A 27420-nucleotide genomic window follows, 5' to 3' on the forward strand; every position below is an offset into this window, starting at 1 on the left:
TCCTGTACCAAACTGCGTTCTCTTTATGGCTACTAAATCTCCTTTATATTGGGTACTAGGTTTCCGTTTCTCATTAAATGTCTTCTTATTCTCTTCTTGTACTTGTAGTATTTGCTGCTTTGCTTTGATTCTCATTTCCTCTCTATTTTCTTCATACTGATCAATTTTTTCTTGTTTTAACAATTCCAATATGTCTGGACACATTTTCACACACGGTCGGTTAGCCCCATGGTAAGTTATTAATTAACTTGTGTTATGGGTGCTAACACAACTGATAAACTACATATAGCTACATATATACATATTGATAAATACATATTGTAACACCCAGACCACGGCCAACAAACATGCTCATCACACACATGTCGACCGAACCGGGAATCGAACCCAGGACCTCAGGTTCGGCAGTCCGGCATGGTGACCATTGCGCCATCGAGGTCGTCAAAATATGTGTAGGTCTTCTTTACACCTCATGCTTATACCAATCATAAGGTGAAATGGAGTTGTGTCTATACTTCTTTGGTAGGTACTGTTTATGGCTCTTTGCACTCGACTAATGTGTCTATACCACAGTGATGGATTTTCTAGACATATCTTCGTCAACACACTTAGTATAGTCCGGTGCAGTCTTTCTACTTGGCCGCTCGGGACTCCTGTCGTGATGGTAACATGCTGTATATTTTCTTCTTGGCAGTACTCTTGAAATTCACCCCCCAGTGAATGCAGTCCCTCTGTCACTTATTCTTCTCACAGGTTCCCATAATGTTGCTGGTGTATCTTTAGCTTTTCAACTGTTTCTTTACTCGTTGTACTCTTGGTGGGGAAAATCCAGGTGAACTTAGTGAAACCGTCCACTATTGTCAATATGTGATTGTACAGTTTCTTTGTATCCGTCAACGGTCCCAAATGGTCTTAATGAAGAGTGTGCAATGGGGCACCTTCCCTCGTTTTCCGAGTTCTTTCATAATGAGCATGTAGTCTAAGCAGGTTTCATTAGGCTGTTTCTTCCTGTTGCTCATTAACTCGTGAATGGATTTGATATCGACGTGGTCTGGGAATTCTTTTACAAGTGTCGCTTTCAGGTCTTCCCAAGTCTTGTGCGGTCGCTCTGCCCGCAACCATAGCAGTGCTGTGCCCGTGAGTGCTCTTTTTGTTGTATCAAAATGTTTTTTTTTTCAGATTGTTTAATAATTATCTGCTCTAATGATATTGTTGGCTGAGATTTGATATTCTCTTTATTTTTGCTGGTATCATCTGGTGTGTTCCAGTGGACTGAGTGTTGTTGAGCATGGTATAGAATATAGATTCTAAACGCTTTAACTCTGGAGTGTTCGGCCGTGGCTCGACATTTACAAAAAACATAAAGGAGATTGGGCAAGAATGTATGAAGTTTGGTCCAAATGTCCACCACGAACGAGACCTATATAATTAAATAGTCCACTTAATTTAGAGTAACTTTTACTAAGAAAGTAAAATAAAAACAATGCCAAAAAAAAGTTATAGCCAAAAATGTATTCTTAATTTTCGGTAGTTTTTGTATGTTATCATAATTATTTTTTATTTTATTCCACTTCCCTTTCCGCACTTTATCTAAAACTAAGATGAGTAAGACACATTTGCACATAAACAGCCCATATTTTTTTGCTCGATGGATGTACGAATCACTAACCAATTGAGGCGCCAGAAGTACTTGAATATACTCAGCGGTGCCTGGATCTAAGAAAGTTCGATGTAACTGTTGGTGTCTTCTCTCTAATAATGAACAATTCTATTTTGTCAGAAGTTACAGAAAGTACGAAAATCGAACATCACGAAAAGTCTTCAACATCAAGAAATTGAAAAAATCTATAAAATGTATTATTTGATTTTGCTATAACTTTTTTCTGGCATTATATTTTTTTTTACTTTCATAACAAAAAATGATCTATATTTAACGGGCTATCTAGCCATATAGGTCTCGTTCGTGGTGGACATTTGGACCGGAATCGCCCATTGTCCTTTAGGGGTTTTTGTTTCGTCTTGACCGCGCGCAAATGATATCACCTCTTACTTTATTTCCTGATTTTTCTATTTCCTCTGTAATTGCTGTTAATGGCGTAGTGTGGTGCAAGTTTTTAATTACAATACTACAACAGCTTTTTTCTTCAAATGTTATTTTCACTCACGGTTTTAGATGGCGGTGTAGTTGGTTTATTTACACTCTTGGTAGCGGTAGCTGGAAAAATATTTCCTAGCGAGGAAGATCTAGGTCTTGTATTGAAGAGGCTTGGGTGAAATGTCTGCTGAACAAAATTTTTCCTTGTACTGCCAGTAGCATTTACCGTCGCAGGAGCCTGGACTTCCACTCCTGTGTGGTCTTCGGTAGCCAATTTCTCATTAACAGGCCCGAATACCTGTGAGCGCCGGGGGTTAGCCGGATCGCATGACAAATTCTCTTCATAATCGCTCATAATTCATATTTAAAAGGTGGGGCATACTCATAGCGCTTTCCCAAGGTACTATGGTTACACTTTTTGAAGGGATTTAATCCTTCAAGGCTTGCAAGTAGCCTGTGGACAAGTTATTGACCGCCGCGTGTTGCTCGGCGTTATCGATGCTTATTTTGCACCACGGTGGGCCTAGGAAAAGGTGGTAAATCCTACGGACACAAGCAACTTTATCCCCCTTCTGAATATATGACTTATATTATTTATGCAAGGAAAATCTTGCGGTTCTCGGGGAGTTTACTAAAAGTAGTTAGTAAAAAGTTTGAGTAACATTACTTGGAAATGTCCATTATGAGGGCTACCGCGTATGAAATCGCTACTAGAGGTTGTGTAGCGTGAGCTCTTCGAAACGTCAAATGTCACTGTTTGCTTGCGCGCGCGGGTTTAAATTCCTAATTAAATTAACATTGCGGATATTTAACAATAGGTACTTTAGAATAATTATGGCAAATACAGGCAAATGGGAGATTTTGCGTGATAACTTCTCCACTAGTATTTTTTTGTTTCCATTAATGATTTTTGGATAAAGTGTGACATTCACGACATTGTTTGAAAGTGAATGTGAACTGAATGACCTTTTTCAAAGTTGTCAAAACTTAGGATAAGTGTACTAGTTTACTTTTTTTATTTAGATTGTATATTTGTAGACTTGCTACTAAGAGTGTACTTGTGCTATAATTTTATAAGAGAACCAGCACCAAAGGCTTGTATAAAAGTGAACATTTATTTATCTAAACTTTTGTAAGTGGTAGGTAAGCTACCAAATAAAGATATCAAAATTCATTTTTTATTTTTTTTTTGCTTGCCCCCGTCTATCTACCTACACTTAATTTTGGTGATTTAGTACAAGAATAAAAAAGATGTCAAAGTCGTGGTGGCCTACAGGATAAAGAGTCAACCTCTCGAGCATGAGGGCGTGGGTTCGATTCCAGGTCAGGCAAGTACCAATTCAACTTTTCTAATTTGTATGTATTTTCTAAGATATTTTGGACACTAATGACTGTGTTTCGGATGACACGTTAAACTGTAGATCCCAGCTGTCATTGAACATCCTTGGCAGTCGTTACGGGTAGTCAGAAGCCAGTAAGTCTGACGCCAGTCTAACCAAGAGGTATCGGTAAAAGTTCCGCCAGGACAACGTTCACCCAGCAGAATCAGTTTTTGGTGAATTTCTCCACAATGGCTGCATACACAGTTTTTTTTTAACATACACAATTATAGGACGTCATACACTAATTATCTGCATAATTAAAATCTTTAAATTCAACAACATTCCGCTGCGCGAACGCACACGTTGCTTTAAAACCGCGGACTCAATTTTGATGACCGAGCAAGCGAAGGATTCTAAAATTGAAACACGAGCGTAACGAGTGTTTCAATAATAAGAATCCTGAGTGATAGCGAGGGAATCAAAAGAGCACAAGGTGAAAAATCTTTGCAACACGTAACTTTTCATCCCACCTCATCGAGGAAATTTCTAAACATAAAAAAAAAAAACAAAATGGCGCGCACATATGAGTATCAAATTAAAAAGAAGTACCTATTAAAGTTTATTTATTTGAAAACTCAGTTTAAAAATGAAACGAGGTTAAAAATCTATGTAAAAACAATAATCAAAATTACTTAATTAATTGAATAATTATTTTAAGCAGTATTTTATTTGCTTAATATGTATTTGTTTGAAAAGTCTGATCAAGATTGTCACAAATGGAGTATTGCACACGATGTTCTAAATTCAAATCACTTTGCCGCTCTAGAGGATAAAAACGGCTTTTGAGCTCAGATATCAAAGGGTAAAACTACTCTTTCCGAGATGGTGGGATGAAAAAAATATAGCTAAGTAGACCAAATAGAGTCCGTTCCCAATATTCTTTCTATTGTTTTGCTTACTACAGAAACAGGCCCGCCGCTAGCTGTTAGTTCGCCCGCGTGCAAAACTGATTATGCCGCCCTACGACTACACATTATACCGCGTTTTGTCAAAAAAGAAAAATTCGTTAAGATTAGATATATAATTAATTAGGTACAATAATTATATTTGTTTACTGAAGTGTAAAACTAAGCCACATAATCAGGCCCGCCGTAAGTGGGCGTGCAGGGCGTGCACAGCACGCGGGCGGCACGTCCTAGGGGGCGGCAAATCTAGCGAGTTATCACGTAATATTTACAAAATACAATATCTTTTTACTAATGATTTGATTTCAATATTTCCGAACACAGCAATAGCGCTAAGAATATTACTTACAGTGCCGGTTTCAGTAACATCTGTTGAAAGATAATTTTCAAAATTAAAAATTCTTAAAAACGATTTAAGATCAACCAGTGGCGTAGCGTGGGGCAAATGCTATTTAGGGGCGGCAAAATTAAACCATACGGCAAAATTAAACCATAATTACGTAATAAAAATATTTTGACTAAAAATAGATGAGTAGATTAGCAATAAATGTATCTATAATAATAAAAAGCCATAACGGACGTGCGCGAAAAATGATTTTTCGGAATTGAATGCCTCAACAATTAAGAGCGTGTACGCTCGCCGCGCGATGTCAACTTTAGGTAATTCAACGCAAAAAATCGCGCAGACTAGCGTCGCGGCTGTGTGCGTGCCTATCATACTTCACGTATAGTCACACAAACCATTTTGATCCTTTCGTGTGAAATTAGTAGAACAAAAAATATATTACTTAGTAAATAGTTAATAGCGAGAAAATAGTGTAAATCTATGGATGACTAAAATATAAAGGCATGAAAATAAGTCGTTAATACTTACACTCTTTTGCAAAAAAATCGGACACCTATGAAAATCTTGGTTTTGAGGACTTTCTGTATATTACATACAATTTTCAACAGTACGAAATAGTCGACTGATGATTAATGGCAATGTAAGAGTTTCTGTATTTTAACCGATTTCAAAAAAAGGAGAAGGTTTCAATTAGATTGTTTTGTGATTGTTCTCAATTTGATTGTTCTCGATTTCTCAAAGACGCCTGGACCGATTTGAAAAATTGATTGTTTATATGAATGGTCCAGTCCATCCAGACCGAAAAATTGTGGTCAAATAACAACATTTGCCGGAAAGCCAAATATTGGTGAAGAGCTTGGGTTTACCAAATAAATAAAATTAAAGTTTTAAGTTATCTATCCTATATGCTTCAAAAGTTATTCGGGATCAAAAGTCAAGGGTACATCCAAAATGAACATATAAATAGCTCTGCTCCTATCTAGCCTAAGGCGTCCGCCATATTGGATTAAGACTCGCGACACATTTTTTTGTTGAGTTATTCATATCAAGCCCTTTCATTTGATACCCATATCGTAGGAATGCATTAAAAACATTTTTGTCTCCATCTTGGGTATACCCCCATATTGGATATACAATCATACATTGTCATTAAAACTGAACTTTCAAACAAAATTTCAACTCAATCGATAAAAAAAATATGCTTCAAAATTGAGCTTTAAATAAAATAGTAATGTATCAAGATTTGTTGGTCGCGCTTGAAATGTACTCTATTCTCGGTATCCACGGCAGAGGTTATTCACCCTACGCGATGTGACGGAGCGACACGTCCTCTCTCTGTGAAGCCTTGCGGCGGTCTGGTTTGAATTGACTCGCGTGCAGCGTTTTATAGTAGTTTTTAAATAATTTATAAAATAATAAAAGCGAGAGATTAAATTATAATGTAAAGTTTATGTTTAAAAAAAAGAGTTACATTACTATAGTAAATAATTGTTATAATAATTTAAGTAAGATAGGTAGGTAAAAAAAGCATTTGAAATTCACAATTTTTCACATTGTTAAAATATTTTTTTCTGAAAGATAGAGACCTAAATCAAAAAATGTTTTCAACTAACTATAGGCATGGGGATTTCATCTATGAGTAAAAAAATAAATATGATTAGATTTGCCACTATTTTCACATAAATTTAAGCTTCGAAATAGACGCTGAACGGGAATTTTATAAATCATCTGTTACGTTATAGGGGTTTTAAGTATTTAAACTACACAAATTGAAATTTATGTTCAATTAACTATATAGACAGTGAAATTAACTTGCGTTATTATAAATTAACATAGTTATAGGATAAGTAGTTAATGAGAAACAGTGGTTTGAAAAGTACCTTTTTAGGCCAAATGGCGCGCGGTTGACGTACACGCTCTTAAACAAAAATAAATTGTGATATCTGGATCATGGAGCCGCGAGCGCAGCAAGCGCGAATTTTTTTGGGGATGCAAAGGGTGAAACAGTCAAAATTGATAGGAGACGACAAAAGCTAGGGCGGCTTTTTCTGAAATTTTATTTCTAATCTACTCATCTAATTTTATTAAAAATATTTTTATTACGTAATTATGGTTTAATTTTGCCGCCCACTAAATCATGCCGCCCGGGGCATTTGCAAATCAAATAATTGGTAAAAAGATATTGTATTTTTTTAATATTACGTGATAAGTCGCTCGATTTGCCGCCCCCTAGGACGTGCCGCCCGCGTGCGGTGCACGCCTTGCACGCCCGCTTACGCCGGGCCTGTACAGAAAGTGTTGACATTATACAGCAGAGTTTAGCGAAAGCTAATATTGCATTTAGGTCACTGCCCTAACTTACCAAATATTAATAAAATATTGAGACATCTGTTTCACGTAGTCGGTTACCCCAAGGTAGGTAAGCTATTAACTAACTCGTGTTAGGGAGCTAGCACAAATGATAAACTAAATACTATGCATACGTTTATTATAACACTCAGACCACAGGCAACAAGCATGCTCATCACACAAATGTTGACTGTACCGGGAATCGAACCCGGGACCTCAGTCGGCAATCCATGCTGACCGGAGTTCAAACATTTTTGGGTGTTCTCCTTTGAAACTAATAGCCTGACTACCTAAACCAAAATATTATATATCATAAAAGAAAATACCAACATGGAAGAGAATAAATATCTTTATTTAAATAATCAGAATCACATACATATTTATATAAACTAAACATTATAGAAGGTAATATTATTAGAAGAATATTAATATTATTTATTAGACATATATTTCTTATTTCCTAAACATCAATTTATAATGATTATTTTGATAACTATCTTAAATAGACATCAATTTTTTATTTCCTCAACATCAATATACATGTATAATGATTATTTTGATTATTTTCTACTATTTTTTTTTCAATTTTTAACTAAGTAGATATCATTGAATGATTTTAAAGCTATCGAGTGATGAAATGGTCATGAGTTAAGAAGCCCGGTCGAAATACCACTGAACCTCGGAATGCAAGAAGCCAAACATATTATGACATCTTGACCGAATCTTGAAGTCCCTTTAGAAGGAAACTTTCAGATCTCTGAGCTACCAAGGACGCGAATTCCGTTTGGTGGTTGTCCGCGCGGTCGAGCGGTTTGACGTAGCAATAGCTTTCATTCCGAGATTCAACGTTTATTTGACTGGGTTAAAGCTTCAATAGAACACGCAGGAGTTTTTTTTTTCTATTTACATATAGAACATTAAACATACTTCTATTATACATATATATTTTTCATATTTTATATAAAAAAAGTATAACTATATTATATATGTATTATACTTTATGTATATATTTATTATTATTATTGAATATATCCTAAAAGCGGGACCAACGCCTTGTGGGACCAATTATCTAATTAGTATAGTAATCCTTTTAAGACGAAGAAATTATTTCATTGAGAAAAGTGTAGGGACATCCTGGTCCCCACGTTACGTTTCAATGAGACTACATGCTGGCTTATAAAAACAGAAACATGTCATTTGTCACACGGAGTGTAGACATAGACATTTTATATTAGACATTTCTGTCGCGTCTAAGAATTATTAAAAAACTAAAATCTGTGACCTACTATTTTTTTTTCTGTGCAGGCTATAGAGTACTATAGATGTTTTATTTATCGAAAGACAATGGAGTGTGCCATACTTGTGTAAATATATTGCAACTTTACACACACAAGTTTGGCTCACTCGCTTTCCTGAAATAAAGCATCTATAACTATATTAAAAAAGGTTGTAAAGATAATGTTTATCTTTTTAAAATAAATTAACAAAAAGTTTAAAAATAGGTGGATAGATAGAATTATATTTACAACCAATCAGGAAAAAAAAAAAAACTTAAGTACATACAAATCAGTCCGTATAGTTGTTCACATAATTTTCTAGAATATTTACTTCAGTGTAACTTGTAAACCTAAATATATGGAGTAATCTCCGAAAAATTATTAAAAAAAAACTACATAAATACCCTTTTTACATAAGCTCGCGTAAGGCGGAGATTTTTATAAATTATAATTTGACGATATTAACACATATTAAATCACTGCAAATTTCGAAAATTTACTTTTGAGTAGTAACCAAGTAACAGGCCTATGTAAAAAAGGTAAGTATGTATAAAAATACATGTTAAAAAACTATTGCTTAAAATAATGATTCAATTGATTTAGTCACTGTTATTATTGTATTTATGTACATTGAGTTTTGGCCGAGTTCAATTTTCAAATAATAAGTCATACTAAGATTGTTTATCTTTAGTTAAGAGTAGGAAACTAATTTATAAATCATAAAATAAATCAATTGACATAATATTGTTAAACGATTTTATTATATTCACAACCCTTCAATAGCACCTTTTAATGCACAGCCTTTTTATACCTAGTATATGTATTATCACATTTGCAGAATGACAATGGAAATGAAAATGGAGAATGATAATATCTATTAACAATTACTTAACATCTTAAAAATATTTCTGAACATACATTTATACATTATATTGTTTTTTTTAATATTTCGCTACTTAAATCTAATGTAAAATTTAAATGGATTACATATATTTTTTATTAATAACGGGTAAACATTTATCAAACAAACATTTATTATTAAAAATTTATCATAAAGTATTTTATAGATAAAGGTAAAGTCACACGAAAGTATGAAATGATGGATGTTAAGTAACAAGAACATTATTACCTTAAATATATTGACTTGAATACAGCAACCGACTCTGCCGACAATATATTGAAGTTTGTTTTTCCGTTTTTTACGGTTTACAAAGCTCGGCTATTTGGTCGGTGCTGTGAATCAGGCCTTACAAATGTAAGGGTTACAAAAACACTTCAGAGTATTAGGGTAAATAGATTAGTCCAAGACGCAATTGACGAGGCCATTCTCTAAGCTCTCGGGAGGCGACGGCGGTTCTTGCAGGACGATCTGTCTGAAATGCGGAATCATTGGGCGCTCGATGCCTTCTGAAACCAATTAAGAGCTATTGAGATACATTTTCATTCGACTACTAGACGTTAGGATTAAAATATCTTAACTAGCTGTGTTGGCGTGTGTGACAAGATGATCGCCCATCTAAGGAATGGCCCGGAAGTTAAATAGAGACGATTTAGGCTAGAGCCTACGCAGACCGGGACGGCATGGCAAAGGATTTTAATTTTACGTATTAGTATAGCTCACTTGCAATTTTTCAGCTATAATTTTGATAGCACACCTACTTTTATATAAATATAGGAATACATATGTACATTACACATATATCTTTGCATGAAAGCAAATACTTAGTGTAACCTAAGCAGTCCAGGATTAACCCATAAGCAAACTAAGCAATTAGGGCTAAGGCACTACACGATCGAAAAAAACCAGCTGTCGAACGTCGGTCTTACAATGTTAAAACGCGATCTTTACCCCCTCCCCTCTTGTCAAAGCTATAAATACGTCGGTGATTACTGACCTGGATGGCGGTTGTGGAGGATGCCAAGTTCAATCATGTCGCTGTCGTAGCGCAGGCGAGGACAGGTGCGGCTGCGAGGCAGCACGGGCTTGCGAGCGACGGGGCGGACCGGCTTCTCGTGCGAAGCGGCGCGCGGCGGCAAGGGAAGCACGTTGATCTGCAGTTAACATATATCTGTATGTCACTACAGTACCACGGGACTAGAGTCCCGGAATTTTGGAAGGCGAACGTGGGGCGCTGAATCTCTTTTAACCCATTAGAGGTCAAACAAAAAGTACTTAATTATTTTGGAATTGGAACACAAAAGACAAGAAAAACATGGAAAAATTTTTTTTTGGGAAAAAAACAAAACGCTACGCACATAATATTTTTCATATCATAAAAGAGTGTTATAATCAAGTAAAATAACAAGGTTAACTACATTAACTTTACGAGATCTGTTATTTACACTTAGGAATGTGACTGTACTCAATCGAGTGTACAGTGACTTCTAATGGGTTAAGGCAACTTTAGTGAAATGGCGAAACAAAGTTATTATTATTAGCATGCAAAATTTTATGTGGATCATGATGAAAAGAAACCTATACTGCCTTTAACTGGTTTTTGTCTTAGAACTGACCGCCCAAGTCCAACAATCGGTGACCGATATTTTGTAGGAAAAATATAGAACACACTGATAGTAATAGTGCGACACACATGTCCTACATATAGTCGATCAGAAAATCTTAGTACATGCTATAAAAAATTGGGTCGTTTATCAGTCCTACTAAAAGTCGTGACGTGGACGGGCAGCCTAATCAGGATGCAATATTCAGAAGCATTTGAGTACAGCTGTCGTGAAAATTCTTCACCATTGTGAAGTTTGGTACTAATGACTGCGCAAAAGAGTTAATTAATAAACAAAACACTATTTTTCTTTCGCGTTGCATTGAAATTGCTTTCATAACGGTAGATTTTCACGAGAGCTGTAGTAAGTACCTAAGTATTCAACGAACATACCGCACACCAATATCTAAAGAGGGTTGACTCAAAAAAACACTTCAGAAAACGCGAAAAACTGATTCTTCCATCCCTGTGCGTGCTAGAAGTGTATAGAAAACTGATTTTTGTACGCAACTAGAACAAATTTTTACATCTTTGTTGGTCGTATTTATGCATCAAAAATCTAGTTTTTTGAGTTAACTGCCTTTAGACCTAGGTGTACGATATGTATGAAGATTTTCTAGGATATATCTTTTTATTTTATTGGGGTATTAAAATGCAAGATATTTACCGGTTTGAAGTGGCGCTGCACGCCGATCTCGGAGGCCAAGTCTAGCATGTAAAGAAGAGCAGATGATGAATGATGTGTATTTTTGTTCACCTCTGTAAGAGTTATTTCAGAAAGAAACTTATTTGTTTCATACACAGGATTTTGTTACAATAATAATATTACAGTGACTTTTTAAAGGTACAATGTTACATTAAAGTACAATTGTATTGTAGGAAAAATAGTCGAAGACGTTCAAGAGACGTTTATACTAAGAGCAAATATAGTTTTTGCCAAGTTTAATAGCGGGTCGGAACATCACGCGTGTGCGCCATGCGCGTAACTATACTTATGCTCGGAAGTTGGTTGCGAGCCGCCATTAAGTTTGACGAGAACTACAGCCTCTCTTATTCGATTCCGAAAAACTATGGGGAGTCGGTAATAGGTTAAAAATGATAAAACTAAATCGTCTAATGAATGTCAAGCGGCCAATTGTTAAAAAAAGCAAATAAAAATAATGACTTACTACTTCTAGCAAACATTGCAGAGTTTTGTGGTGGATAGTTGAAGTTGCGAAGTGGATACAACCGGTATTTTACGGTTAATTGGAGCTAGTATCAGTTACACCAGACGCAAGTTTTTCAAATTCTCCATATCGTTTGTTCCCTCGGGATCGAGGGCAATCATTTTTCTAATAGGCATAAATTAATCGTTTAGATTTTGATAATCTAAAAAATGAATAAAAAATTGAAAAATTTAAGAGCCGTCAATTTCACTTGTACTGTAGAGCGATTTCAGACTAGCTTATTTACCTGCCCGGCTTGGAAAATATAATTTGCGTTTGGTGCGCGTATCATCGTTCAAGCACCGTTTTCGTCTAATCACGATTACAAATACGAGCGGATAATTCGCTGGTATGAAACCGGTCTTATATGTTTTTTTTTATATCCTGTGGATTTTTAGGAGAAATCGCAGATTGTGATAAAGATGTACAATCTGTCTCACCCATTAAGATAGATTTTTTAAATGCTTATAAGATAGAGGACAAATGATTAAGAATACTGTAATAGCAACATATTTATGTGTCGTATGTCGTGTTCGGTCCTGATGATACCAACGGTGATAAACACAGAACAACATCAATTTTATGAATGGTTGATAGCGTTTTTAATCGATATACATTTACGTTACACTAATTGCACAGGGTATTAAATTAGTTATTAAACGTATATCGTAAACCATAAACTAAAAAGAAGAAAAAAAAAACTAAAATGTTTCACTACACACACAATGATCTAGAAGTCACTAGAAGTGGCCACCATCACTAAATGACGCACAATGAATGATCGTGGAGTGATAACACAACTAGATTATGATGGTACCAAATCTACTTGCGAGATGAACAGCTCGCGACGCGTTGTTCAGAGCATCGCTGTCAGAGTCACTGGTCATCTTCCTCCCTTTGCCATACTTGCCTAGGCTCTGGCTTGACTGGGCCTTAGCTTGGCCGGGCTTTAGCTTGCTCAAAAAATGCCAGCGTCCAGCGACATGGCTGCGTTCAGCGACATGGCTGGGTTCAGCGAGATGGCTGGGTTCAGCGACATGGCTGGGTTCAGCGACATGGCTGGGTTCAGCGACATGGCTGGGTTCAGCGACATTGCTGGGTTCAGCGACATGGCTGGGTGCAGGGAGATGTCTGGGTTCAGCGACATGGCTGGGTTCAGCGACATAGCTGGGTCTAGCAACATAGCTAGGTCCAGCAACATAGCTGGGTCTGGCAGCAAGGCCGGGTCTAGCAGCATAAAATCCCAATCTAGCCGTAGCCGTGTGATCTATTTCGACGTAGTTAGACAAGATCTCTTTAGCCTTCATTTCTTCGGCAGTGAGCTTGACGATTCTGCGGGCAGCCGCGGGTGTGGCAGGCAGTCTAGCACGGCCGGCAGGCGATTTAATACGGAAGGCAGGCTTTCGCCGTGGAATCTTGGGACCGCGCGGAGGCAGCGGCAGCACGTTTATCTGATTAAGATCAAAATATAACACTGATATAGCTACAATTTTGAATTTTGAGAGAATGCTACATTCGCTGAAAGAATCGATTGCTTGAATGGACTACGTAAAATTAGAATAATTTGGAACCAATCACTCCTAATTTCTAAAGTAGGAATCTATGCCAAGGTTAAATAATAATACACACTATTATGACATCCCTAACAGCACATAATATGGTCAGATTATTTCTGTCTGTTGGCACATTATGCGTGGCGTTGTCTCCATTTTCTGGATCTCTCTCGAAGAGACCCTTTTTGAATTTGCATTCTAGCGGTACCATCAAGGTCCTTTTTTTAATTTTTCAGTGGGTATAGGTACAGGAGATATTTTTTATAAGGGTGCTTACATAAAGAAACAGGTTGCCGGTACAGACAAACCTGTACGGGTAGGTACCGGTACGTTACAACCTGTTTCTTTATAAGCGAGTGAATAGGATTATATTGAAATATTATACCTGCACTGATCGGTACCTACCCGTACCGGTTTGTCTGTACCGGCAACCTGTTTCTTTATGTAAGCACCCATACTCTGACTTATAGGCCATCATGGCATTTTCATCTATTTCTTCAAACGGCATTCCATTATTTTTGAATATCATTTTAAGTTGTCTGCTGTTTTTCGGAGGATGGTTTGGCCTGGTCTTCACTTGTGAAGTTTAAGATATTTCCATTAAACTAGCGTGGTGTACTTAATGTATTTAATACCGAGCTATGATAAAAATTCAGAACATATAAATACAATAAAAATAGAACACCGAAAATACATAATTATAAGATCCATAAAAATAACAAGCTATGTAATTGTGACATTTCAGCTATCGATAATAGACACTTTTTTCGAGGAAATATAGAAATAAGGTAACGACACACAAAAAGAAACAAAAACAATTTTCAGGAAAGTTAAAATTTATTTAAATTATTTTTTTCACGTTGTTAAAATCCTTTTTACATTGTTATTCAATGGGCACGAGCATGGCAACAGCTTTGCCGATATCTCCGTTAGTTTTCTGCAGTTGTTCGTGGCACTTGTCGAACGACACGTCCGTCCCCACCGAGACCTTGACACGAACCAACTTGATCGCGTTGTGAACGTTCCAGCCGCTCAAATCCAACGCTTCTAAGCATTGCGCCTGATTCGCCTGCAGTTGACAAACGATTTTGTTAGTTATTTGTATGAACTTAGAGTTGAAAATGAAAAAACACAGAGAAATGAAATGAAATTAGTAGTGGGTTAAAATAAATTAGTAAGCAATACTACATTACATGCTGATAAAAGGTTAGTGAACATAAAATAAATAAATGAGAACTAAATCATAATAGGAAAAATCTAGTGGAAATAAAACAAATTGGCAACTACATCTAATCTAATCTAAGTCAACTATTTCAGCAAATAAGTGCATAATATGTATGCACTTATAATTTATGAAGCTCTACGACAAACGTAATTTTATTAATTAAAATATTTTATACTCAGTTTGTTTGAATTTTAAAGTCACTGGTTCTAAAACACTTGAATTATTATCAAAAATATTCATAATCTATGCCAGTTGTCAACACTATTCAATATATTTTAGTGTATAATAAATAGAATAAGCTCTCAATATTAACACAAGTTAATTACGCTATATTAAAAGCACTGTTCGTTACATACACATTAAAATACCTGTACTTGTATATTTGTACCAAATAATTTCCATGTTAGAATATAATTATAATATATGCCATGCAATCCCAGCAGTTATTTATACCTCCATCCTCCAGGATCCAACTGAAAATATCAATAGGAAAATTCCCAAGAATTCGGTCAGGATAGGAATAGAACCCACCATACTATAGAAAGGTGCAATCAATTTTGTTAGTAGGACAAGCATTTTCAAAATGTCAGCGGGTTCTTTGGAAGTTTTTAGAATTATTATCGTGCAATGTTAATATCATTCTCTGTTAGTCAAATACATTATGTATGCACCTGTTGTTTAAGGACCTTGCACATTATACGGACTTCATCAGACTCGACACCACGCTGTCGACCACAAGGCTTTTGGTCAGCAAACTCCAACAAATCTTCTACTGACACGTGGTCTTTACAATCTGTAATGATTAACGTCTTTAATTCCATGCAAGTGTTTCTTGAGTTCCATATCATCATCATCAATTATAAGTATTGTTTAATTGACTCGTTTGTCTAGCTGTTGCAAGCACGGCTGCTATACATGAGGTCCTTTGACATCGCTTTCTGGGGTTTAGAAACCTTCACAAAGCAGTCTGGAGCCTGGAAGTTGGTGATTGCTACACCCGTGCATCTGAGAGCACGTGAATGTTCTGCGCCTGATCTCTCTCCGATCGTATCGGATTGCCGTCACATCGGACTATGAGAGTGAAGGAATAGTGAGTGCACCTGTGTCTGCGCAAATGCTCGTGCACTGTTATATGTCCTGCGCAGTTGGCTGATCTCTGTATATGAGAACAGCCGCCGAGGCCGATGATCGGCTAGGAGAACATCATCGTATATATCATATAATTCATGTAAGTATTTTAGATATATCACCTTTTACTAAAGCGTTGTTGCTTTCATCCCCGCTTTCTGATTCGCTTTCAGTGTTAACAGGTAACCCTGTATCGCTTTCGTCGTCATTGTCATAGAAGCAGGCGAAGGGATTGCTGGGACCGGCAACATTGAAAGGGTTTGTGTCAACTTTGGGGGCCGAATCGACCTCGTCCTCAGCAGTTTCTACCTCAACTGGTTTTATTTCTTCTTTAATTTCTGGGTTTTTGGTGTTCTGGTAGAGGATAACGCTCTTCGTTTCGCTGACTGGTTCGTTCTCTGGTTTTGGCTTATCTAGTAGTTTTAGCGGATATTTCCTGATGTGTCGAGGTTTGTCAATTAGCTTCGGCTTTGTAGTTCGAGGAGGCAATGGCAGGACATTCTGTTTTTAAATTGATTGATTTTGGTTTATTATTTTCTTTCATTGGTTGAGACGTGCACATGGGTAATTATAATAGAGGGTAAGCGAATGTGGGAGGGGTTAAATAAATATTCACAAGTGTTTCTTTATTTCTTATACTAATTATAACCATGGGCTATTTATTATAGAAGGGTTAACATATTGAAGTAGTTATAATGTTATATACTTACGCCGTGAGCAGTATCAGGCTGAGCAGCGTCAGCAGCGGCAAAGCTTCTGAAACAAATCAGGTGTAACAAAACATGAATAATATTCTGTATTAAAAGTTAATTTCTTTTTAAGATAACTATCAGTGTTGCACATTGCTAGTGACTTATAAAATCAAACCCTTATTAAGTTAAATAATATAGTCAAAGTCAAAGTCAAAGTCAAAATCGTTTATTGAAAATAGGCTAGATTCTAGCACTTTTTCACGTCAAAAAATACAAAATGACAGACTAAAAAATTATCCCTTGAACTAATTTTTCCAAACGCCACTTAAGTCCTAAGATGTACTTAAGTCTTTCTTCTAACTATCCCATACACATTCCAAACTTACCGGGCCTTGCTAGGCGAATTGGCCTGCAGAGAGCGGAACTGCACGTGAGTAGCGCGGGCTGGCTTCGGGATAGTGGCTGGCTTCAGAATGCCACTGGTTTCCTTGGCAATGTGAGTCATCAGCGACGTGGAAGGAGTCGGCTCTTCAATGAGGCTGGTGTATGCCATCTTGGATTCTTCAGTTATGGTGGACTGGGGAACAATAGTGGTGATGATTTATTTGTATAGAAGGCACATCAAGCTGCTTCAATAGTCAAAGATAAAGTATTTTTTAAAGTCAAAATTATTTATTAAAATTAAGCAAATTAGTTTAGTACTTTTTCACATTAAAATTACAATGGACAGCACCCCCAAAACTTCCCAGCAACACAGTTGTCCGTTCAATACACAATAATACCCGGTATGGGCACGTTCGGTACGGCCGCGGGCTGTACACTACCTGAACGTGCCCCAAAGGGTGATAGCCATTAGGCTAATCCGGGGGTACCGCACGATCTCCCGCGAAGCAGCTGGCCTACTTGCTGGACTGCCACCGTGGGATCTGGTGGCGAGGGTCTTCTTGCGCCTGTACGACTGGCGCGAGGAGGCTCAGCGCCGGGGGGAACCCCGTTGCCGCGGCAAGTTGTCGCGCAGCGGGCGGAGCTCCGGCGCGATCTCATGGTGGCCTGGAGGGAGCGACTGTCGCAACCCAGTGCAGGGCACGCCACCATCGTGGCGGTAAGTCCCCTCTTTGAGGAGTGGCTCGGGAGGAGTCACGGCGCCCTCACGTACCGCATGACGCAGGTCCTCACCGGACACGGTTGTTTCGGGAGGTACCTGCACCGCATCGGTCGTGAGGAGGCGCCCGGGTGTCACCATTGTGCGGACAGCCCCGAGGACACGGTGGACCACACAGTCCAGGTGTGCCCCGCATGGGAGGGGCACCGCCGGGTCCTCGTCGAGGCTTTGGGCGGCGGCGACCTCTCGCGTCCGGCCCTGGTTCAGGCCATGGTCCGGGGCGAGAGGGAATGGGATGCCGTCGCCTCCTTCTGCGAAGCGGTCATGCTCGAGAAGGAGGAGGCGGAACGCCAGAGAGTTCGCACCTCTCATCCCGGCCGCCGCGCTGGACCAGGTAGACACCATGGGCGCCGGGTGTCGCGAGATGACTCCCGGCCACCGTAGGCGTGGGTCTGTGGGCGGTAAGTTCGGGTGGCTCATCGTCCCTCTGTCTGCTTAGACGACAGACCCGTGTCGACGGCGCGCGTTGTTCCACGCGCTCCTCAAAGAGATGTCAGCAACCCCAGCGGGGCCCAGCAGGGCCAAGGCCTGCCGGGGCTGCGGGTTGTTCGAAAGAGATACCGCGGCCCTGGTACATAAAAGGCCTATGACGGAACACGACGGTTTTTAGTCAGTAAGAGTCTGACACTCCCTCACCGCTGCTAACCCACAGCGGGAGGGGTCATTTGATGATTTTTAACGTCGGAAAAAAAAATACACAATAATACAGGTTCTTTTAAAAAGTCAAACTTGTTGCATGGCTTCCAAGGAATTCGGAAGAACCGGCAAAAAACTCCATGGACATTTTGAAATAAAATAATGTACTATTGTTAACAATAGGTACACACTGTTAGGTAATATAAGAATCATAATCATCAATCAATTTAATAGACTTATCTCTAAAGTATAAGCTTTGAGTAGCTTAATGTGCTTAAAACGTAATAAACGACATCTACTATTAGGAATAAAAATGAAACACGAAAATAATCTTGTCATAAATTGTAATGGTACTTTATTATTAAAATTAAAAAATAAAAGACACAAGTCTTACCTGGATATCAGGAACGCTGTTAGCTTCCTCAGAAAAATTGCGACGCTCACGAGCTAAGGGCAAAAACAAATATTTACTAATCCTCATAAAACCGCAATCATCATCATCATCATCCTCTTTAATTTAATTTGGGGTCGTCGCAGCATGTTTTCTCCTTTCATACTCCCTCTATCTGCCGTCATCTCACATTCTTTGAGTCATATATGCTTCCAAACAAATTATTCACTGAAACTACAAACAAGAGCATCCCTTAATCGTATCTACAAGTTCAAAAGGGGCTCTAAACATTTCTATTCAGTAATACCCATTTCAATATACATCATTAGTCCTTAAGTGAATCCTTATAGAAAATATTGCATTGGAAATTGATAAGACCTTTACATGTAATACGGAACATAACAAGCAATCATTTATATTGAACTTGAAACTGCAATAAGCAAAACAATTTCCCTACAGGTAAATATATTTCTATTGAAATGTAATTTATCCTGTATTGACAACATGGCCTTAGGAAGAGTCCTTGATATTACTGCATTCAGGTTGCAATATAGCGTAAGTAGTAAGTAACACGAGAACCTATATTACGGCAATTGCATCGAAGCAAAATAATATGCATCGATGAATGCTGATATTACTTTCTTATTGGTAATTGAAGGTTCTCTAAGGCTTATAGGAAATTGAATGTTATCTAAAGTTTCTATAATGTAAGTAGTAGTAAGGTATCTCTATCAAAGGTTACGAGGTATAAAGAGCCTAAGCCTTTCGGCACGTGGAAGGACGGCGAAACCATGGTACCTCGGAAGACGTGTTTGGTCCTGCCATTATATTTGAGAAGACTAACAACCAGTCTAACTAAGAAGCATCAAGTTACTCTGTACACAAATTTCGGAATCAGTCTATAGTCGGTTCGTATAGACCAACCGTATTAATCTTAATTCGGTTACTTGAGCATAAATTCCCGGGCGCGTAGGTATAAGCTCGTTATGTATAAAGTCACGTCTTTTTCCATATACGGAAACTCATACAGGCGTGGACGCATTTATAAGCTCGTGTAAGTGCGAGAGGCTTTAAGCCCGTGTAAGCGCGAGTCGCTAATAGGCTCATGTAAGCGTGAGCCATCTATAACTCACTATATCTATTCGAGCGAATATATCAGAATATGCAACTTTAAACGCGACAATTTCATTGTTGCGTGAAAAGTAACGAGATAACATGAAACGCGTGTGTAAGTATATTAGTGCGAGCCGTTTTTATCTAGTGTAAGCGCCAGCCGTTAATAGGCTCGTGTAAGCGCGAGCCATCTATAACATATCATTAGCTATTCAAGCAAGTATACCGGAATATACCAGTGTACATAAATGCTACAATATTATTGAAGCGTGAAAAGTAACGAGATAACACGAAAAGCGCGTGTAACTGAATTAGTGCGAGCCCTTAATAAGCTCGTGTAAGCGCGAGCCATCTATAACTCACTTTTACCTACTCGAGCAAATATATCGGAATATTATAAGTGTAAACGCGACGATTTCATTGTGAAATATAACAAGATACTATGTAACGCGCGAGTAAGTAGATTAGTGCGAGACAGTTATAAACTGGTGTAAGCGCAAGTCGCCAACACGATCGTGTAAGCGCCAGCTATCTAAAACTCGTCATTAACTTATTCAGGCGATTATATCGGAATATGCAACGCAAACGCAACAATTGTTCTGTACCGTGAAATATAACGAGATATGTAAGAATTAGTAATGCGCGTGTAAGTGTGTATATTGAAACGGCCGTAAACGCAAAGAAAGACTCGTCTAAAATCATCCATTTAATGGTAGACAACCCCAAAAAGACTAACTTAGGGACACTCTGAGTTATATCGGAAACAGTCCTAAATAACCTGCTCAACCTCAACTATTTCTGGTTCCAACATATCATAAAAAGCAGATTTCCTTCAGCGCGCATTCTTCTTGTTGACAAAAATTTGCTGTAAGGTACATAAAAATGAGTAACTTACCAGCCGAGGAATCCTTCTCAGCATCATGACCGTGTCCGTGATGGAGAGACAGCGGAAACTTAAAATGAAACTTCGAACGCTCGCTGGGTGAATGCGGGAGTTTCTTGTCACCATCCAGATCGCTCATGGACCTAGGCCAATCAAATAAGTCTTAGTTTCCGCAAATTTGAAAATGTGCCTTTTAAAGTTTGGGTTCTGAAACTCATTAAGTAAGCCCAGTTTTGAACTTGGCCCAAAATTAGTTTCCATGGTTATCATCTATTCAATATATCGATTCGGCAATTTGAATACTGGTTATGGTTTAATTATCGTTATATGTAAAGGTAGTTAAATGGTGCACCTCACATTGGGAAATTAATTGCTGTGAGAATTATGTATGCAGTATTAATTATTACGTAGCAAATTCAATTTTAACAGTCTTACTACAAAAAAGTTTGACGCCTGTTTAGCTCGTGCTTAAAAAAAGTGTTACCACAAAACTGCGTTTAAGGGTTGTTTAGAGATAGACACGCCTTAAATCTGGTTTAAATTTAAACACCCGAACACCCTAGTTTTGAAACTGTTTAACCTCAACATTTATGTGTCAGAGCCACTCACTGTTTCATTTTGTTTGGTGTTCAGTAGGATTTCGCGCATAATGGATTTTGTGGATTCTATCGACTTCATTGACGAAATGGATGTTGAGGTCATGGAGAGTATTCGTGACAACAATGTAACCCGTGTGAGGATTAATCCGTTCGAACAGTACGACGACAAGCAATTAAAAAAAAAAGTATAGATTCAGCAAAGCTTTTGCTAGGAAGATAGTGGATCTAGTAGTATAAATTAGTGGTTACGTTTCAGATCCAAGATGACAGTGGGGACATGCAAGGCATCTCTCAACAATCGATAAGCAAAATTGCGAGAAATGTCGCGGAAGCGTTGGCGAAAAAAGCCCATTTGTTTATCAATATGCCGACAACATTAGAGGCACAACAGGAGACCATGAGAGGATTTAGAAGCATATGTGACTTCCCCACAGTCATTGGAGCCATAGACTGTACTCACATAAAAATAAGAAGAGTGGATGGAGATATGAGTGAAGTCTATGTGAATCGCAAGGGTTATTACTCCATCAATGTCCAAGTTGTCTGCGATTCAAAATTGAAAATCAGAGACATAGTTGCACGGTGGAGGGGAAGCCACCATGATTCCCTCATATTTAATGAAAGCACATTGAAGGAGAGGTTCGAACGTGGTGAGTTTCATGGACGACTACTAGGAGACAGTGGCCATGCGTGTACACCATATCTCTTTACGCCAGTGCTTAATCCGAGCAATGATAGAGAGGAGTCTTACAACAGAGCCCATATAAGAACAAGGAATACAATCGAAAGGTGTTTCGGGTTATGGAAACAAAGATTCAGATGCCTATTGAGAGGAATGTTCATGAAATTAAGTACGGCCAAAACAACTATTGTAGCTTTGACCGTACTTCACAACATTGCTATAGACATGAACGAAGATTTAGATATTATACGATATAGTAGGGGAGGCAAGAGTGCTAAACCGGGAGTGACTCGAGCGTCAATGAGACCTATTAGATTGCGAAGCTTAGATGATAAGAAGAAAAAAATGTCCTGACATACACACACTTTCATCGGTGGGTGGAGCGGCTATAAACTTTCAAAAATGTAAAAAAAAACAGTTGCGTGGACATACTCGAGCGCGTCAGATATTAATAGCATGCACGTCGTACGTCATTTTGAAAACATACGTATATTAATCTGACTGTTTCCATGGTGGGGGTGGTCGTAGGTAAGGGTTAAAAATGGGAAAAAAAATAATTTTATCGAGCGCGACAGATTTTCAAAAGGGGTGTTAAGTGAACCAAAACGAAGTCTCTTATGCAATAATCTGACGATTTAGACGTGACCTAAACTCGTGGCCATTATTTGAAATTGCAAAAAAAAATCGCCATTTTGAAATACTCGAGCGCGTCAGATTAAGATATATATGGTTCATTTATGTACCCTTAACGTAATCATCTTATAATCTGACGATTATCTGGAGAGACTCGCTTAATCTGACAATGGAAAGTTTTTAAAACTAATAATAATCAATACTGTAACCTAATTTTCTTTGAAAAATTAACACCAATATCGTTGTTTTTTAATTTTGTTATAATCATTATCTAAGTCGTGGTGGCCTAGTGGGTAAAGAACCAACCTCTCAAGTATGTGGATTCGATTCCAGGTCAGGCAAGTACCAATGCAACTTGTCTAAGTTTGTATTTACTGTCAAGTTTATCTTGGACACCAATGTCTGCACAGCAAGTACTTAGTACTTACAAGACATACACGTTGTAGCACTTTGGTATTCCTTTAAAACTTGAGATATCAATAGATTATTTAGTTTTAACTTTTACACACTTTTTGATCTATATCCCAGAACGGACAAACATTTCAACAAAGCTGTCATAATAAAGGTTATTCTAGATAAAAAGGCCTATCCAATGATATGTATGAAATTGCTATTGGCGGAGTGTACCAATCTGCTCATACATTACATACATTTCTATATAATTACATTGAATTATAATGACATTGATAAATATACATGTGACATAAACAATACAATTGAATCTATAATAACATGGCTTGACGGAATTATCTACGCGTAAATCTTACAAAAACTAATTTTATTCAATTTAATACATATAGATAAAAAAATAAGGCTCATCATCATCTGCCTAGCCTTTTTCCCAACTATGTTGGGGTCGGCTTCCAGTCTAACTGGATGACTAGGCCACCACGACTGTATAAAAAGAAGACTATAAAGAGTAATTATAGAGGACATAAATTACAAGAAGTATACGAAATGGCATTTCTCGGTATCACGATAGACAAACAATGCAACTGGAAGGCACACGTATTTAACGAAAGTATCCAATAAAATGAATCGTCTTCGTTAAAAACAGTATACATATATGCATATTATGTATGACTTCCTGAGATTAGCGAGATCAAACAAAAAAACTCTTTAGCTTTATAATATTAGTGTAGATTATTTAAGACCCAAAATGTACCAACACTTATTGCAAATGAATTGAATTGAAAAAAGAGAGAGAGGAATAGAAACCTGAGAGGAGAATACCGGCATCACGTAGCTGCACGCTTTAAACTTTATCGATTAATTTTCCTTACTTCGGCTTACGGGAATCGTCAGATTATATATTTTTCGTGAACGTTGAATTATTCCCTTCAAAATAAAAAAAAAATTAGCCGCGCTCGAGAAAGTCAAGATGACGTTTTTTTTTTACAAGTTTGCTTCCTTCCTACTTCTTATCGTCAATCGCAAATTGTCAGATTAGTGGAATATACACTTTTTAGCATATAACTAACTTACCCTATCTTAATCTGACGCGCTGGAGAATGTCAGATGATATATTTTTTTTTACTAATCTGATCCTTTATTCTAGACACGCGGCTACATATACAGGGCTTATACTTGGTGGAGGTGTTAAATGGGGTAATAGGTACCTCCCTATATACTAATCTGCCGCGCTTGAGTAAATCCCAAAATCCCTTCTAGGCCTCCCCTACTAATATGATCGTCAAAGCTCAAGATCACAGACTCAGAGAGCTACAGTAAGGGGTGCCGTAATAAGACAACAATTTATTAATCAACATTTTAATTAGTTACTATATTAACTTACATAATAATAATTGCACTTAGAATATAGATGCTTGAATAAAAGTTATTCTTTAAGTTTTTTTTTTTAATAGTTCTATTTCTATTTTCCCTATCTCCATCCTATGTTTTAATTCCTGGTGGGCTAACTTTTGCCTGTGGTATTTCATCTTAAGTTTGTGCTCTTCTACCATCATTTCCATGGCTTGTTTTTTGATTTCAAGGTTGCTGTTGAGCAGCGCGGTCTTGCAGGTACTGTAACAAAAGCGAAATATGTTATATGTTATAATATGCTAGAAAACATTAGTGTAAATATTCAAGACATAAATTTTTAGTCTAAATATCATATTAAAAATTATTTAAGTACTTACATGTTTTTTTTAACTGTAACAATAATCATGTTTTAATTAATAGTAGTTGTGAAGATGATCAAATAAAGACTCATTATGAAATAAGTACAAATTTTAGTAGGTAGGTACTAAATACCTCTTTGTTGTGCACATCAGCATTACTGTAACAGTTTCACCTTCTTCTAATATATCAAAATCCTGTAAATAATTGCATCATTAGCTTATTTAATTTTGTAATCATTACAAATATTAAGTAGGTACATATTCATGAATCCAAATGGTTTTACCTCATATAAGTCTTTCAAAGTGCTGTCGCGTCTATGTATAGTGTTGTTATCTCCATTGACAAGAGGTTCATCTGGGACCTGGAAGTGAAACATATCCTACTAATATTATAAACGCGAAAGTTTGTATGTATGGATGTATGGATGTTTGTTACTCTTTCACGCAAAAACTACTGAATGGATTTTAATGAAACTTTACAATAATATAGCTTATACATCAGAATAACACATAGGCTACAATTTGTAAACATATTGTTCGAAATACTAAACCTGCGCAGACGAAGTCGCGGGCACCAGCTAGTTGTACATATTTATAATAAGTACATTTTATTTTGTAGTTAAAACAACTACAAACTACTTTCGTTTACTACTTCTTTGATTACATCTATCTACTCTATCTAATAACTGAAGAAAATAACAATAATACAGTTACTAATACAGCTTGCGGAACCGAATCACTATCATAAATGTTTTCGTCAATAACAAAATCCGTTGGACAAAACTCCAGTATTTTAAGGTCTTCTGGTGAGGGAGAAGGTGGTCGCTGCCCGCCACCAGTAGCATGTAACGCTCTTCGGTGTTGTGACACACTTTTTTTTTGCGGCTATCTTAGATCGCCTCCAGAAACCTTTTAACTGAACTACTTCTCTGGGTTTCCCAATTAGTTCTTTGAGTCTGCAGCAAAAGTAACATTGTTACAGATATGTTATTAGAACAAAAGTTAGGTAATTCATATGATGTGTGGGCTAGTAGTTAAGCCTTTACACACTATTGATATAAAAGCCGCCCCTAAAACAACGCACTGACCGTATCATATCATTTAACTTGTTTCAGTATAATCTTACTTGTTTTGGATATTCAACAATTCCAGTTTTTTTCTTCTGTTAGTATTAGTATCCGTTAATTTATTCTCGACAATAGGTGCGGACTCCCACATTATTTCGAGGAACAGATCCTAGAATGGAGAAGCAGATGTATTACGAAACATTTCGATAACAAATTACCGGGTATCTATTAAAAATGATTCTTACCTTTTCTTCCTGGGTCCAGTTTTCACCACGTATAAGTGTATTTGTGTTGTTTTTAGTTTCTTCCATGTTTTCCAAATAATTTGCGTACTATAGCAGAATTATTTCTATTATTCGAATAAGGGCTGATTTTTCAATCACCAGATAACTGTTATCTGAGGAATATGTTTGACGTTTTGACAGCTTTTGTATGGAAAATATGTCAAACCGTCATATTTATTCCTCAGATAGAAGTTAACTGATGATTGAAAAATCAGCCCTAAATCAAATAGAAAAACTGTTTAAAATTATGACAAAATTGACATTAGAGAACGTTCCATTCCACATCACTGGACATTACCGTTTCTTCTGTTCCTAAACGGCTTTGCCCCAAAATAGTGATATTTTAATTACATTCATTACAAAAAAAAATCTAAGCCTTAATTTATTGAAGTATTTAAGACATTATATAAAATTTGCCCATCACATAAAAGTATGAAAGGACTTGTAAGCTATCTGCATGTAATGGACTGGATGAACGAATGTTTTGCTGTGTTACCAAAAGCAAAATAAAATGAATGTGATTGACGTTGTCTACGTGTTGTGTAGCGAGATACGCGTTAAACATCGTTCTGTGGTAACGAAAATTAAAAAGCTACTAAATACGTGTCTACCGCTTTAGACAGAGTTTAGCTAAACTCGTGTAAGATCATGTTTAAATCGTTTTTTGTAGTAAGACCATATGGAATTAATATCCCTAGTAATTAGAAAACAAATTACACTCTGTGAACCTAATCAAGTGACAAGAGCACGCGGGTGAGTATTTTGCTTCGGTACACACGCGAGTCGCTGGACCCGCACGTTTTTTAAATACATGTAACCTGCGCATGTGCCTCAACATGCACCGTGTAGATGCACCCTTAACTGCAAGCTCGAAATCCTGATACCGTAGTGTGTCCCGCACTACTTACTTAGCAGTGATTTCATTAGCCAGGGCGACAGCAGTGTTCAAGGTCTTCTCATCATGAGCTGACATCGGCTTCATGGTGCCAGTGGATCCCTTCTTGCGCTCCGATTTCGTCAGGGTCGTGGTCCTGCCAACAAGGATGGAGATGGTTATATAACAGTACCTAGATTTTGAAGACTGGCTGAAAATGGCACACATGAAAATTGTTCAGATCTTTTAAAATAAATGTTTTGATTGATTGATTGATTTTTTTGAAGATGATGTTCAGCACTGGTTGATGAT

The 27420-nt window shown here is 37.4% G+C and overlaps 2 protein-coding genes and 1 long non-coding RNA gene across 10 annotated transcripts in view; all 3 read right to left on the reverse strand.

Moving 5' to 3' along the window:
* Positions 1 to 8999: 8999 nt before the first annotated feature.
* On the reverse strand, positions 9000 to 13518 carry LOC124645463. Of its 3 annotated transcripts, none has more exons than XM_047185273.1 (3): positions 11523 to 13518; positions 10250 to 10406; positions 9000 to 9758 (listed from the first exon to the last, which is right to left on the reverse strand). In XM_047185273.1, the coding sequence occupies exons 1-3, from the start codon at positions 11568 to 11570 to the stop codon at positions 9652 to 9654; spliced, it is 312 nt and encodes a 103-aa protein (XP_047041229.1). In that variant the 5' UTR covers positions 11571 to 13518; the 3' UTR covers positions 9000 to 9651. The 3 variants fall into 3 exon arrangements, 2 of the variants coding, with proteins under 2 accessions (XP_047041229.1, XP_047041228.1); XM_047185272.1 differs by having other exon boundaries at positions 9000 to 9761; XR_006986236.1 differs by having other exon boundaries at positions 9644 to 9758; positions 10250 to 13518.
* A 916-nt stretch (positions 13519 to 14434) lies between these two features.
* Positions 14435 to 27420, reverse strand: part of LOC124645209 (activated Cdc42 kinase-like) — a 54188-nt gene continuing 41202 nt past the window's right edge. For 5 of the 6 annotated variants that reach the window (XM_047184990.1, XM_047184989.1, XM_047184986.1 and 2 more), the window contains 8 exons: positions 27143 to 27265; positions 20859 to 20989; positions 18854 to 18906; positions 17048 to 17238; positions 16680 to 16725; positions 16092 to 16470; positions 15513 to 15634; positions 14435 to 14685 (listed from right to left, as the gene is read on the reverse strand). In XM_047184990.1, coding sequence (XP_047040946.1) covers positions 14500 to 14685; positions 15513 to 15634; positions 16092 to 16470; positions 16680 to 16725; positions 17048 to 17238; positions 18854 to 18906; positions 20859 to 20989; positions 27143 to 27265 — 1231 coding nt within the window. In that variant the 3' untranslated portion in view covers positions 14435 to 14499. The remainder of the gene's footprint in view (positions 14686 to 15512; positions 15635 to 16091; positions 16471 to 16679; positions 16726 to 17047; positions 17239 to 18853; positions 18907 to 20858; positions 20990 to 27142; positions 27266 to 27420) is intronic. The other variant, XM_047184992.1, reaches the window with a different exon arrangement.
* On the reverse strand, positions 24515 to 26303 carry LOC124645210. The gene is made up of 5 exons (XR_006986180.1): positions 26196 to 26303; positions 26010 to 26119; positions 25168 to 25245; positions 24902 to 25078; positions 24515 to 24785 (listed from the first exon to the last, which is right to left on the reverse strand). It is a non-coding gene; the product is annotated as an uncharacterized LOC124645210 (long non-coding RNA).

Source organism: Helicoverpa zea, chromosome 31 (genome assembly GCF_022581195.2).
Source record: "Helicoverpa zea isolate HzStark_Cry1AcR chromosome 31, ilHelZeax1.1, whole genome shotgun sequence".
In the NCBI taxonomy this organism is placed as follows: Eukaryota; Metazoa; Arthropoda; class Insecta; order Lepidoptera; family Noctuidae; genus Helicoverpa; species Helicoverpa zea.